The 12,902-nt window shown below is 38.4% G+C and overlaps 2 protein-coding genes across 6 annotated transcripts in view; one reads left to right on the top strand and one right to left on the bottom strand.

Moving 5' to 3' along the window:
* RB1 (RB transcriptional corepressor 1) overlaps window positions 1-4,755 on the top strand; it is a 150,157-nt gene extending 145,402 nt beyond the window's left edge. For 2 of the 3 annotated variants that reach the window (XM_058548166.1, XM_058548167.1), the window contains exons 26-27: window positions 408-457; window positions 2,867-4,755. In XM_058548166.1, coding sequence (XP_058404149.1) covers window positions 408-457; window positions 2,867-2,940 — 124 coding nt within the window. In that variant the 3' untranslated portion in view covers window positions 2,941-4,755. Of the gene's footprint in view, window positions 1-407; window positions 458-2,847 lie in introns of all 3 variants that reach the window. The other variant, XM_058548168.1, reaches the window with a different exon arrangement.
* A 3,557-nt stretch (window positions 4,756-8,312) lies between these two features.
* The window catches only part of RCBTB2 (RCC1 and BTB domain containing protein 2), a 45,145-nt gene continuing 40,555 nt past the window's right edge, over window positions 8,313-12,902 (bottom strand). For all 3 annotated transcript variants that reach the window (XM_058548162.1, XM_058548164.1, XM_058548163.1), the window contains one exon: window positions 8,313-9,641. In XM_058548162.1, coding sequence (XP_058404145.1) covers window positions 9,501-9,641 — 141 coding nt within the window. In that variant the 3' untranslated portion in view covers window positions 8,313-9,500. The remainder of the gene's footprint in view (window positions 9,642-12,902) is intronic.

Genomic DNA, 12,902 nt, shown 5'->3' with positions numbered 1-12,902 from the left:
TTTTATTTGGAAATTGTGAGGACTGCTCAAAATAATAGGTAGGAATACATCCCAAAGTTAAAAGCACCGTATACATCATATACTATCTACTGAAAATCATTGAAAATCTGATCATATTTTACAAAGCTCTTGACAAAATGTTGTTAGTTTTGATTAACATTAGATTTTAAAATGCGTACTCTTGAAAAATATTAACTACTATGTTTTATAAGAACCACTGAAAAAATACACAGGATCATAAATTTGTGACCTATTTTAGATGGTTTGTTTATAAACCTTTGAAATTAAAAGCTACTCACTAAAATAAGAGCATAAAATAAGTCATTGACAGCACCATAGTTACTGGTAATTTGAGTTTTCCACTTATACATATACATATGAAGTATTTTGCATTTTTTAATCTGCAGTAAACATCTCCCAGGGGAGTCCAAATTTCAACAGAAACTGGCAGAAATGAGTAAGTACTTACCACTTCATCTTTATGTAAATGAAACAGTTGTTTACATTGCAGAAAGCCTTTTCATGTTATCAAAGAATGAATACATATAATTCCTTCGATTAGTGGACCTGCTTATGCATTTAAAATATAGTTCAATCAAGAATGTATTATTTAGTGGCTGGTCCGGTGGCGTAGTGATTAAGTTCACATGCTCCGCTTTGACGGCCCAGGGTTCACAGGTTTGGATCCCAGGCGCGGACATACACACTGCTCATCAAGACATGCTGTGGTGGCGTCCTGCATACAAAGTAGAGGAAGATTGGCACAGATGTTAGCTCAAGGACAATTTTCCTCAAGCAAAAAGAGGAAGATTGGCAACAGATGTTAGCTCAGGGACAATCTTCCTCACACACACACACAAAAAAAATGTATTATTTACTTATAAACATTTGTGGTTTAAATGTATGATGCAAAGTGAAGATCATCTTTAACCTTTCTAAAATCTTTTGCACAGGAAAACTAAGAAGTGAAACCACATCTCCAACAGGAATGACTGTGGTTAGAAAATATTTTAGGATAGCAGAACTATAATGAGGAACTCTTAAAGAGTGTTGGATATAGAGAAGAAGAGTTTTATAGGCTTAGCATATATAAACATCATCACCCTTGTTTAAAGAGTAATCTATTCTGCTATTATGGAACTTTCCTAATTTGTAAGTTTTCAAACTTAATTTCAAACGAAAGTTTTCTTTTGAAATTAGAATTTTGAAGAAGAACACCACGTCATTTTCCAAGTTATACAGAGTGACATAAATTTGGAAAGTTAAAGCAAATGGAATTCTATCGTAAGCTACCCTGAGACTATAAAAGATTAACCCATGTATGGTAGATGAAAAGCACATTAAGAGAAAGATAAATGTGTACTAACTGCTACTGGATTGTCTTAGAGGGGGAACTATGACAGTGAGGGTGACATTTCCTGATAATCTGGTGCCAGATCCATTAATAAGAAAAAGAGCTGGTACTTGGAAAGAAGAAAAATAGTTGGGCTAATTTATGGATTAAAACTGTCATTCCTGGGTCATAGGACATATCAATAAAAACAATACCAATTATAATGTGACTTTTCTAAAAGGGGCTTTCTCTCAACACATCTCTATAGATACTAACTTTGAAATATAGACTATTTAAAAGAATGCTTTTGATTTTTTTAAATCATTTTTTTCTATGTGTATTATTTTGAAGAGTACAATTAAAACTAAATATACCAAAAGTTTAAATTTTTGGGTTATAAACGAATCTCTTTTTGGATTTTACATCACCTAATACTCCTATTTTAACTTGCAATAGTTGTGGCTTTTCCTCCCAGTACATGAAAATAGACATGAAGCTTATAACGAAGATCAGGGCTTGAAAACACGCGGAAGCATTTGGGAGCCCACAAATGTGCGTTTTAAAAGGAGCAGCACGCTGTAAAAACGTGTATATTTTCTTAGAGAAGAATTCAGTTGGTGTAGTCGGTACATTTCCCGGTACACACTTAACTGTGACAGTGAATTCCCTTTGCCAGACTGCAGTTCAGGGCCTTTGTGCAGCTGGAAAATCGGGGAGAAGCAGCAGGACTTTTAACCTGTAAGGCTCAGGAAGTTCCCAGGCTGCTCTTCAGCTTTCTTCAAAGAACCGCAGTCACAGAAGAGCAGCACACAGCGCTGGAGTGCTCAGACTGCAGGTCCAGAGGCGGAGACGTAGAATGACTCTTTTCTTTCTTTTCCCAGTCATTATTTCTTTGTACCTCTTTATGAAGAGTCCCTGCCCTCCACTAAAATCAAGTGAAGAATTTTTAAATAATTAAAAGAAGCGTTGTTTTTTGTCTGTGTTGTAATTAATAATGTACTTTTAGAATGTCCATGTCCAAATTAAATGAGCTGTGAGCTGATGTCTTTGCAGTACCTGCAGGGCATCTCCAAACGCAAAGGAATTCCTGGCTTTCTGTAGAGTACCACTCACTTCAGCAGATCATTCTGAGCCAGCGCAGGATTCTGCTCTGCTCAAGTGCCAAACTCAACTTCATCTTTAGGACAGTGATCTACAAAGTTGGGTACACCTGGGAGTGTGTAAAACCATTTTTTGGGTTACATGAAGAAAATACTGGAATTTCTATTTATTTTTATCTCATCTATTTTTAATGTTTATTTGGGGTATGTATGTTTTATAATTTATACACACATACACATATGTACATGTTTGGGTGGTACATGCCTGGAAAAAAATATACTGATAGGGGTATATCATAAAGAATTTGGAAACTACTGCTTTTGCAAGGCCCTGAGCACCATCAGTTTGGCAGGAGTATAACATACATGGCAGCCCTTTGCCAACTTACCTAGCACCATCCGTGCCATTAACAGTCCTTCATCCTTCTTCCAGCATCTACCCGAACACGAATGCAAAAGCAGAAAATGAATGATAGCATGGATACCTCAAACAAGGAAGAAAAGTGAGGAGCTCACGACCTTGGTGGGCACCATGTTCACTTCTGGCCTCACTGTCTCCCACGGATGTGACTCTAGAACTCTTCCAGCTTCTGTTTATGGCACATTGAATACGTATCTTCAGCCCTATGTTGTGGATATAAAGTGTGCAGCACAGCGAGTATTTGTGCAGGCAATTCCTAAGCCATTTACAATGTTGTAGTCAATAGAATATACATTGTTATTGTACAAGATTGAAAATCTTGTATAAATCCTGCCGTTTAAAAAGTTCTAGCAGATGTTTCCATTTTCAAAGTATAATTGCTCTGTTTTACAAATAGTGAGGACGCCCCGGGAATGGGGTCCTAACAACCCATGCCTGTCTGAATACTTTGTCTTCTCTTGTGGCATATGTGTGATGTTTGCTATTATTTTTATTAATTTATATTTATATATTTTTAATTTAACATGAACACCCTTAGAAAATGTCTTGTCTTCCAAATGCAATTTGGCTGACTATCCCCCATTTACCCAAATGACCCTGAACTCTTCTGCTAAAACAGATGTTAGAAACTAGAAAAAAGTGACTAATTTTTAACATTAGATTTTAGTTTACTAATGGAATCTGATGTACTGTGTGCTTGTTTTATAAACTTCAGCTTTTAAATAACAAGCAGAAAGCAAAGTCTAAACATGATATTGTCATACTACTGATACAGATTTCATACCTCAGGACTTGTAAGAATTTATTGATTCTTTTCTTTATCCAACTCATGCTTTAAAAGGAGGTTATTAATAGTACTCTTGGTTTTTATACCATTTAAATCACTGAATTGATAAAGTACCCATCTAGTACTTGGAAAAAAAAGTGTTCAGCTGGAGCTTTGCTGTAGAGGACCCTAATACAGTATATCCCAAGTGCACTTTCTAATGTTTCTGGGTCCTGAAGAATCAAGATATAAAATAATTTTACTCCATAAACAGACTGTTAACTATAAGAGCCTTAATTTTTTCTTTAGTGATTTGTCTAATTGCATCTCAGCAATTATTCTGCCCTCCTAAATTTGGGAAGGTGTGTTTTCTCTGGAATGGTACATGTCTTCCATGTATCTTTTGAACTGGCAATTGTCTATTTATCTTTTATTTTTTTTAAGTCAGTATGGTCTAACACTGGCACATGCAAAGCCACATTATTTCTAGTCCAAAATTGCAAGTAATCAAAGGTCTTTGGGTTGGGTATTAATGTTTCTATCTGATTTTGTGCAGAAGCTTCAAATTTAGAAGAGCTACGTTAGAAAGAGGCACTTCCCCCCTGGCACCTAAAGGTGTATTTAAACTCTCTTGTGTGATTAACTTATTTAGAGATGGTATAATTTAAAATAGGTGGTATTTAAGGTAGCATCAGCCAGCTTTTAGGAAAATCACTTTGTCTAAACTCAGAGTTCTTTTTAAAAAGAAATCTGATCTTATTTGTTAGAAAACAAAAGTTTATTTTGTGCTCAATTAAGTTTCAAACTTTTTTTTTTTTGACAGTTATCTTGATAAAGAAGGCACTCGAAGTCTTTACCCCATTTCCTCATTAATTTTTGCATGAATATCATACAGATCAGTTAGCTTTTAGGTCAAGGGCTTACCATATTTCTGGGTCTTTTGCTAACAAGTTCACATGAGAATTAGTGCCAGAATTTTAGGAACTTCAGAGATCGTGTATTGAGATTTCTTAAATAAGGCTTCAGGTATTGCTTCATTGCTTTTTTGTATTGGTTAAAACTGTACATTTAAAATTGCTATGTTACTATTTTTTACAATTAATAATTTGTCTATTTTAAAATAAATTAGTTGTTAAGAGTCTTACTGGTCTGATGTGGTCTTTGTAGTAAGTGCACTAATGTTCCCTTTTGTATCTCAATTCTTTCCTAGTATTGCATCCATTCTGAGCCTTTAGTGGGCTTTACATGCTGATGATTCCCAAATTTGTTTCTCCAGCCCTGACCTCTTCATGGAGGCCAAAGCTCTCATAGCCAATAAAACTGTTGATTCCTACTCCTCCCTACCTGAGGCTTTAATATTTGCTGTTCCTTCTGCCTAGATTGCTCTTCCCCCAGAATTTTGCATAACTGCTTCCTTCATATCTTTCAGGGCTCAGCTCAGAGGCCTTCCTTGACCACCCGGGCTACAATCCTTACTCTGTACTGTGTCACTCTCCTTCAGGAGTTAACAGCATTTATCACCAGCTAAAATGGCCTTATTTCACTTGTCTGTTGCCTGTCTGCCCACCCTTGCATCAGCCTGGCTGTCTTTACTACTGTAGCTCTAGCACCTAGAAGAAGCCCATACGTAGCAAAAAAAAAGAAGTGTATTTTCCCTATATTTCCAAGTATGCAGAACCAGATAATATTCTCTTCCTCTTTTAAAATGCCATGTACTGAGTACCTACTATGTTCCAGGCAGAGTTCTAAATGCGAGCGATACATCAATGAATAAATAAAATTACGATCCCCATCTCCGTGGAACTTACATTCTACTTCTAGTTTCGGGGAAAGAGAGCAAGCGAATAAATAAATGAGGCCTCTATAGGATGTCCGACTGTATGAAGTACGGTGGAGAAAAACAGAGCAGGGAGGAGGACAGAGCGCTGGTAGGGAGAGGAGTTGTAAAACTTAACACAGGTGGGCAGGGACAGAGTTGCTGAGGTGATGTGTGAGCAAAGCCCTGAAGGAGGTGAGGGGTGAGCCATGACACTGGCAGGGGTAAGATAGTCCACCGAGAGGAAAAGCAGTGTCGGAGGTGGGATATGTCTGGTGTGTTTGAGGAACAATAGGGAGTCATAGTAAAATGGAGAGCTGTACAAGGAGGAGCGGGAAGCAAGTCTCTCTCTTCATCTAATACAAAGTTTATATTAAAGGCCTCTCTTCCCAGCATCCTTTATTGTAAGTCCACAACCCTTTATCTGCAGTTCTGAAATCCAAAAAGCTTTAAAAACCAAGTGGTTCTGTGTGTTTGGTGCCAAAAGTCATAAGGCATCAAAAGCATATCTGAACTGGCATAGAGCTCTTTAGAGCCTTTATCCCACTTAGTGGGAATATTCTGGTTTCACTACAAAAATATTAATACATTGATTTTGGGGATCTAACCTAGCCCTGCTTGGGTATTATGTATTATGTGGTATATGTACCATATTATCATACTAAACTCCAAAAAAAATTGAGACACATCTGGTACCAGGGGTTTCAGATAGGGATTATCTTGAGTTTAAGTAATATGATTTCTCAAAACAGCTAAATTCTCTCCTTGTGGAACAGCAGCATGTTTGTTCCTGAAGGAAGAAAGGCAAATAAAGAGGTCAGAACAGGAGAAGCAGCAGGCGCATCTCAGTGGACTGTGTTCGTCTCTGGGGCGGGATCTTACATGAAATGCAGCCTCTTAGGTCAAGGCAAAAGCAAGCAGCTTTTATGACACTAAAAATTTTTATTTGGATGGTAGAAAATTGATCACTTCCAGAGATTAATTTAGTATTCCAGTAATTAAAGTTCTTTATAGTAAAACGGACAAGTTCAACTTCATATTTTTATTTACTTTTCATTATATAGTTTTCTGGTGCAAATGGCAGGCGGGGTGGGGGGGGGCGGGAACCTACATACTAGTTCTGTTACCATCTGGATGATTTCATAGAAACTTGCCTGTAGAAGCATATTTTTGTTCTCATTTTTGGGCCAGGTAGTGTACACAGCATTGGTAAGGATTCATTCAGTAGAATTTTCCTTTAGACTAAATAGATATTTTACAGGACAACATAAAACCTGGCCTCTAGAAATAAATAGTAAATTTATACCACATAAAATATAGCTTCTTAAATGGAAATATATTATGGTAACTCGGTATAAGGTCTGGGATTAAAACAAGTTCTTTTAACATGAAACTGGGCTAGTCATCTCTTTTCATAAATCCTTTTTTGTGTCCATTATTTTGGGACTATACTTATTAATATTGACATATATGATAATGACAATTTAATATGAAAGTTAAATTTATTCCACAGACTCCTGTAAAATCTTACGCTTTCCCTGTGTAAGTGAGGGTAAAATTATACTGGAAGCACTAAAACATTTCAGTTCTGTGTGTGAGCAGAGAGGAAACAAAACTTAAGGAGAGAAAATCTGAGATAAACTTATGTAAAAGAAAGAAAGGCTCCATTAATTTCTGATGTAGTGTCATTATGAAAATCTACCTTTTCTCTCACACGTCCCTAACTGTAACAGCAGGACTTCTGAGGCTCTACAAACACTCATCTATTAGAAAGAAAGAAAGGAAACAGTGTTGCTATCGTTTACACAGCAGTGCTGATGGCAAGCCTGTCCTCAAAGACCAGAGAGAGAGCATGTTTTTTCAGAGATGTTTCCACGGGACTCGTCTGTTGTTGCTCAACCTGGTCTAAAATTAGCTCTTCCTTATTGTTTGGAGTCCCAGGTTTTAAGGGTTAATAAATCAGTGATTCTTATCCTCGGCTAAACATCAAAATTACTTGTGGAGCTTAGAATCTTAGAATCTATAGTTTGTAAAAGTTTCATAGATGATGATTCTGTTGTAGCCAGAGATAAGAAGCATTGAGCTACATAACAGTGCAAACCTACACGGAGCAAAGCTTAGAGAGGAAATCTGGATAAAAAGCCATCCAGTCCAGCTTCATAACTTGAACTTGGGCAGTATGGCTCTTGACTCCGTGTAGAGTTTGGGAAAGGGTTGTCCATTTTTCATCCCTAAATAAACTTATCTGTTCCCTTTGAATGTTCCAATTTTTACATGAAATGAGTTCATAAAAGAAAAAAGCATCGAGGAGCTTCAGAAGACCCTGTCAGAAATAGGCAAGAAAGAGGAAGAGGTGGTTCTGGAAGACATTGTGAAGACGTAAAGGCTTTGGTCAGTTACAGCCAGCATGGGAGGGCGACGAGGAAAAGTCAGAAATGAAAACTGGTTGTCCAACTTCGAGAACTGATGGCTATAGATAATACCCAGGTCTGACTGTTCCTTTGACGGATAAAATAGCAAATCTACCAAAAAAATGAAAACAAAGGGTATAAGGCTAACTTTTAAAATAACTGAATAAGACTATAGTTCCAAAAATAGGATTCTGACTCAGAACTAGAGGCATCCAGACTACTTTGCCTCGACCAGATGAGGTCTGCAAAAACAGATAAACAAAAACTAAGGATTCAAAAGTGACCTCACCAATAAAGCAATAATATGAACAGTAATTAAGTTGTTTATAAACCATTTATGTTTTAGGTGGGCTTTGCTTTGATACCTTATCTGAGTAACTGCTTTAAAAAAGAAACTTATAGCTAATGGATTTAGGTATATCTATGAGACATAAGGTTGATATATTTTTACTGCTTCTTAGGGATTAAAAACACACACATTTGTTCTATTATCTGCACATAAGCACTTTATTATCAAACAGTTCAGCATCAGGACAAGGTTTCTAATTCCAAAAGAGTTTTCTTTACATAATATCATATTGTGAAATACACAGAAGAATCTGACTCTACATCCCACATCCCGTTCCAGTTTCTCCTTTGCAGTTGGGTAACTTGTTTTGATCTAAAAAGTATAAATTTATCTCACTCTTGTTAATGCCGTCCATGAAATGTAAGTATTAACTCCTTTTCAGCTAGTATTTTATAATTTTACTGTGCCAGGTTAAGAGACCTATTTTATAGTGACATAAAAGTCAACTATAAGAAAAACACATAATCATTTTTACCTATGGAGGCAAAAATCTCTCAACACAAAAGCAAAGGACATTATGCAATTCTGTAAGGCAGAGGAGCCCAGAAATAACATTCATTCAAAGATAGTACTTCATATTCATATCATATCATCTTCATATTCAATAATCCCATAGGAGAAATTAATGACTCAGAGTAAATAGAAAATTAAAATTAGCCCTTGGGCCCTTGACAATTTAATTGCCAAGGCCTTTTGTGAATTCTAATTAATGCTCTAAATTAGCCACTATTTCTCTGAATGATGTACCAGAGGAATACAAACCTTAAGAGGTACAGGCTGTTTTAAATTTGTTTTTGTGCAAGTTATTCCTTCATCCAGTATCCCGCAAATAAAGCTGTTCTCGGGCTGTACTTAGGATTCATAATCACTTAACCGAGTGTCTACCATATGCAAGGCACGGTGCCCGATGCTGCCGATGCGGTAGCGACAGCGTTCCTTGTCAGGCTGTCTGCATGGTATCAGCCTGCTGAAGAATGGAACACTTGGCCCGCATAGCACATACTTAGACCAATGTACCAAAAGTGTCCAGCTTAAGTGACTCGAAAGAGGAAATGGTAAATATAATAAGACATTTTAATTCTTTTCCTTTGAGTTTAGTCCCATCTGATGAGAGCACTTAATGCCTTGTATGTAAACCCCGGATTTCGGCAGATGGGGAAGGCTAACCACCATCCTTCTTTTGACAGAACGGAAGAATTCAGCCAAATGAAGCTCATCATAAATACTATTAATTAAAGAGAAGTTATTCTCTGACTTTTGCAGGGAAAATGAAAAGGTTAAAAGTTCTTTCCTGCAGGTGAGGATCAATTTTTAAAGGCTCCAACTCTGCTTGCTTTGCTGATAAAGTTCTTCAGGAGATCGTGGTCCATTTCTGCAAAGCCTGCAGTCTGTGTTACCATAGTCAAATGATTTATGCAAAACCTGAAGCAGAAATCTTCTAAATCCTAGGAACAACAACACAAATGTTTTAACAAATTTGTATATCCCAATGCAAGGCAACATAGCATCAAAGTCCTAAAACACACAGGCAAGGAAAAAGGATTTGATAGCCAAGAGGAAGAAATGTTGATATGGCGATACCTAAAAAATAGGTATAAGACTATACAGCTAATATGAATTTATGCTTGTAAAAATTTAAATAACACAGAAAAACATCCCAGTTCCTCCACACCAGCCAATGCAAATAATCTGACTTTTTCTTCCCAGCGATAGGCACCTATGTGTATGAATTCTGTATCTTTTTCTAGTGACAGTATTTGTATTGTTTGTTCCACTTTCAATATGTTATAAGTACTATCTAAAAGTACATATCTTTTATATGCCCCTGGAGGCTTAAATATTTCTACCTGTACAGAGTTCGCGAGTAAAGCTTCAGCCATAAACAACAGTCCTGCTGGGAAACTGCTCCTCTGAGTCATTAAGAGGCCACTGTTCTCTCTCCTTGATGAGAGGACAGAGGATGGGATGGTTGGATGTCAGCAGCACACGCGTACCTTCAGGAATCTTAACCGGGAAAATGCTGTGAAGAAATCATGCCTGTCTCTCTGCTAAGAGAAACTGCACAGGCTCGTGTTTTCTGGCTTACTCTGAGCCAAAGAGGAATCCTGTGGTGATTCTCTTGATGAGATCTGTAAATCTGAGAATCAGAGTGAAGGTGGCCGGATGCTTCTTTGGCCCTGGGGAAATGGGAGCTCAAGTGATGCGAGCCTGGGGAGACTCCGCTGTGCCTCAGACCCTTGGCTACACTGCCGTCCTGAGCCGGGACAAGGTGCTGCCCGGTGGGGGTTATCAAGTTCCCTCTCTATGTCACTGAAGCTAATTTATAAAGAATGAAGATGAAAATAATCTCCAATTATATATGCACATTGCCCACCATAATCTTTTCTTCTTTAGACAGTTATAAATTATAGCAAATGCTGAAGATGAAAAAACAGACAGAAAAATTAGCAATCCTGATAGCCATGCCGACATATGCACAAATTCACAGTACGTTTTAAGTAAAGAAACAAACTACATGAGGAAAACCTATTTATTTCAACCCTGAACACAGCTGGGCAGGCTGCTGGGGCAGTATGAATCTCAGTCCCAGGTAAGCCCTAAGTGACAGAACAGGCAAAATTCCACACCCCCACTTGATATCGTCACATGTGATGTATGTAAAAATGTGCTTCACTACTAACACATGCTGAATATACCAGTATCTATTTAAAATTATGGACTCTTGCTTAAATTTTTAGAAATGAATCTTTTGGCTACAGCACATTGAAGTGAAACAAGACAGAGATATAGCCTCTCCAGCTGAATTCTCCAGAGAGGAATGGAGAAATTCACACCTACACCACACACGTGAAGTATAAATGTCTGCAGTTAGGCTGTTGGGCAGTATGAAGCCTTACAGAGCTGGGCAGCCTCAGTAACACTGCTCATTAGCAGGAGAACCAAAGGACCATCAGGACCTGGAGGGTATTATGTTACATGAAATAAGCCCGACAAAGACAAACACTGCATGATTTCACTCAAATGTGGAAGATAAACTAACTCATGGATAAAGAACAGATTAGTGGTTACTAGAGGGGAAGGGGGTTGGGGGCTGGGCAAAAGGGGTACAGGGGCACATTTATATGGTGACTGATAAATAATACTGTACACCTGAAATTTCACAATGTTACAAACCATCATGACCTCAATAAAATAAAAAATAAAAAAAAGGACCATCAGAAGTTATCAATTGGCTCCACCCTCCTTTACTTTTCTAGAATGGGAACTCCCATAATTATTAAAGAAGTCCAAGAACTAGAAAGAGTTTCTGTGATTCTAAGAAATCAATAAATCAGGGCATAGAGTGATATTTGCTTATAATGGAATTCTCTCCATATAAAACAAGGCCTCCATTATTTTTCAGAGAAGAGTTGTACTTCTACTTTAAATGCTACTACTCCGTAGAGCGTCATGTTTAAAATTGGGCCCTTAGTTCTGTCCTGCAATCCAACCACATACCCCTAGTTCATTCCTCCTCCCATTCTCCCACATGACTCTCACACCTTCTCCCATTAAACTCCAACACCTCCTCCCTCATCCTCACACTGTGCTTACTTCCCACTTCACTGAGAAACGAGCACTCAGAAGAGAGCCCACAAGCTCTTACACCATAGCTCCTGCCTACCCACATACATGCTGTAGACTCCATCCTCTTTCCTGTAGCTCGGGATGAGCGGGCCAGGTCCCTATCTAAGGCTAGCCACCCGCTTTTTCACTAGATCGCAGTGGCTCCCACCTCCTCAAGGACACCACTCTAGCAGCTGTCCCTGCATAGGCAGCTGATTCCCCTTCACTGGATCATCCGCCTCACTCTACAAGCATGCTTCAAGTTCCTTCATCTTAAAAAAATAAAAAATACATTTTACCTCATACGCCCCTCCAGTCATCACCAGTTCTGGTTCTCTTTATATCTTTATAGTAAAATTACCAGAAGTTGTCGTCTATATTCCCCATCTCCAATTCCTCTACTTCCATTCTCCAATCAGGCTTTTACCCCCATCACTCTGTTGACACTGCTGCCAAGGTCACCCCTGGCGTCCCCGCTGCCAAATCCCATGGTCAGTTCTCAGGTCGACGGTGACCGAGCAGCAGCCTCTGTCGTGGTAATGACTTCCTCCTGCCCACACACTCTCTTTACGAGCTTCTAGGACACAGTCTCCTGGCTTTTCTCCCACCTCCCTGCTGGCTCCTTTGCTGGTGTCTCCTTATCTCCTTGACCTCTCAACATCAAGTGTGCAGGACTTAATCCTCACGTCTGCCTGTCTCCTGTCAGTCTCACAGCTCTAAATACACTTCTCATCTACACTGATGACCTTCCCCTGAACTCCAGGCTTGTTTATCCAACTTGCTTATTAAGCATTTTCATTTGGATGTTTCATAGACGTCACAAACTTAACATATTCAAAATCAAATTTCTGATATTTCCCCAAAACTGCTGCTCCTCCCTGTCTTCCCTATGTCAATACATGATAATTTCATCCTTTCAGTTGCTCAAGCCAAAAACTGTGGAGTCGTCCTAGGTTGTCATCTTTTCTTTTCCTTACCCCACACACAACCCATTAGCAAATCCTGTTGGTTCTACCTTCAAAATAGATTCAAAATCCAACCACTTTTAACCATCCCCACAGCTAAGAACCTGGACCAATCCACCGTCATCACTTAGTGGA

Source organism: Diceros bicornis, chromosome 9 (genome assembly GCF_020826845.1).
Source record: "Diceros bicornis minor isolate mBicDic1 chromosome 9, mDicBic1.mat.cur, whole genome shotgun sequence".
Taxonomy (NCBI): domain Eukaryota; kingdom Metazoa; phylum Chordata; class Mammalia; order Perissodactyla; family Rhinocerotidae; genus Diceros; species Diceros bicornis.
The sequence above is the reverse complement of the archived record's forward strand: the minus strand, read 5'-3'. Positions and strand labels throughout refer to the sequence as shown.